The sequence below is a fragment of the Cajanus cajan genome, chromosome 3 (assembly GCF_000230855.2).
Source record: "Cajanus cajan strain Asha chromosome 3, NIPB_CcT2T_4, whole genome shotgun sequence".
Classification (NCBI taxonomy): Eukaryota; Viridiplantae; Streptophyta; class Magnoliopsida; order Fabales; family Fabaceae; genus Cajanus; species Cajanus cajan.
In genome coordinates, this window is record NC_138519.1 from 76,306,994 (window position 1) to 76,309,034 (window position 2,041).

General features: G+C 26.4%; 1 protein-coding gene across 1 annotated transcript; it reads left to right on the forward strand.

Moving 5' to 3' along the window:
* Nucleotides 1-1,545: 1,545 nt before the first annotated feature.
* LOC109803628 (cold-regulated protein) lies at nucleotides 1,546-2,041 on the forward strand. The gene has a single exon (XM_020365295.3). The coding sequence runs from the start codon at nucleotides 1,672-1,674 to the stop codon at nucleotides 1,888-1,890; it is 219 nt and encodes a 72-aa protein (XP_020220884.1). The 5' UTR covers nucleotides 1,546-1,671; the 3' UTR covers nucleotides 1,891-2,041.

Consider the following 2,041-nt stretch of genomic DNA (forward strand, 5'->3'; position numbering starts at 1 on the left):
GCCACAAAGTGCATATGATTACATGCAAAACATAAATTTTCCCTCATTTTCTTCTTATCACTTTAAGGTTTGGTGGAAGTCCTTTATTGAATCCTCCTACGAATACTGCTTATATAGAACATCATGAAGAGCAAGTTAAACCACAACAACCACACATTTGTCGTTGAAACCCAACAAGGAACTGACAACCTCCAAGATGTGAAACTGGTGAGCATAAACTTTATTAAACTATTTTCCTATTATGTAATTCGTTGGATTGTAATTTTATTGTTATCTTTTATTTCATCTCCTATTGTATTGGGATAAATATTTCTAAATTGTTCATCTTAATGACAACATTATTTTTTTTCCTATGTTTCAAATTAAAGACAAATAAAAATAAAAAAATAAATTTTATATTTTTATAATTTTAACAAATAATTTCAAATTATCTGTTTTTTAATAAAAATTAAAATCTTAAATACCCTAAAAATATTTTTTTTAGTCAACAAATTTTTAAAAAAAATATTAAAATATCTATATTTATTACAAAAATAAATAAATAAATACATTATTTAAAAATATTAAAATATCTTTATTTATTAAAAGAAATTAAATTATTAAATCAATTCAAAATATTATATTATCAATATTTATTAAATAAAATTAAAATATTTAAATTATAAAATATATTAATTTGTAAATTTAAATTTTTAATTATAACTAAAATAATTTTTAAAACATTTACACACAAAAAAGAAATTAAAAAAAGACCCGATGAGAAATCAATTTGGAACCACCGATTTCTCAAAAGGATATTAAATATTTTGATTAAAATAAAAATAAAAAATCATTTATTGATCGACCGATTTCTCACTTACAGTATATTTAAGTAAATAAAATGTAATATAAAATATTTACAAAAATATTAAAATAAAATGATATATTTAAAAAAAAAAGTCTTTAAAATCATCAAATTTAAGATTTTGATATTTAAAGATTAATAATTAATTAGACAACAAATATTAGCATTAAAATATATTGTAATACTCTTTTGAGAAATTAAATTTAGAACTTACTCAATATTATATACTTAACTCATAAGATTGTTTATTTTATCGAATAATATTTTATTCTCGACTTATATATTTTATTTTAGTGTTCTTACAATTATATGTATGACTCACCACGATTCTCTTAAAAAGAAAAAATGTCTGTCTATTTATTGTTCTATATATGTTTATTGTCGACGGTGAGAGAATCTAATCCAAAAATATGAATCCAATCCAAAACCATATAAAACTGTATGGAATACAAGTTACTCTTTTGAATGTAATAAAAAGGATGAAGTATGTCGAGCTAATAACGACACGTGCGAGGGACTTAGCAACAAGATAAGATCTAAAGAAACACGTGTCTAGTAGGTGAAGCAAATGACGACACGTGTAAAAATATGCCTTTGCATGCAGACACGTAGCTCTTAAACCCACAACCCAAGTCCTCCAATCACAGCACCCAAAATAATCTCATTCCTCCCAACATTACTATATAAAAACAGACCAATTAAGGTCTCAAACTAGAGCAAGAGCATGAACAAAAATCAGTTACATATACATTACATAGTACTACTACATCAGCTTCATAACATAACATTGTTGTATACACAAATCAAAGTACTTATTTTGATTGAAGATGGTTCCAATTTGCGTGCAATGTGGGACGACGAGCAACCCTTGCCGGTGCAAGGTGGTGGGGCCAACACTCGGATTCCTGGCGTTTGCGGCGGCGGCGGTGGTGGAGTGGCCGGTCGGAGCTCTTGTGTATTGCTTTAAGCACATGAAAGGTCGCAAAATAATGGCTCATCCCGCTACTGTTATCTACCCTTCAGTCACCAATGCCATCCCCATCTAATTAACTATTAATTACTTTCCCTATATCATAATAATATTATTCTTATAGATAGTTTTTGTGTATGACTGTATTAATCTATGTTCTTCTTTTACTGAGTAATATATTATTAATATATATGTATAAGTATAGCCCTTATGAATTATTTTTCTTA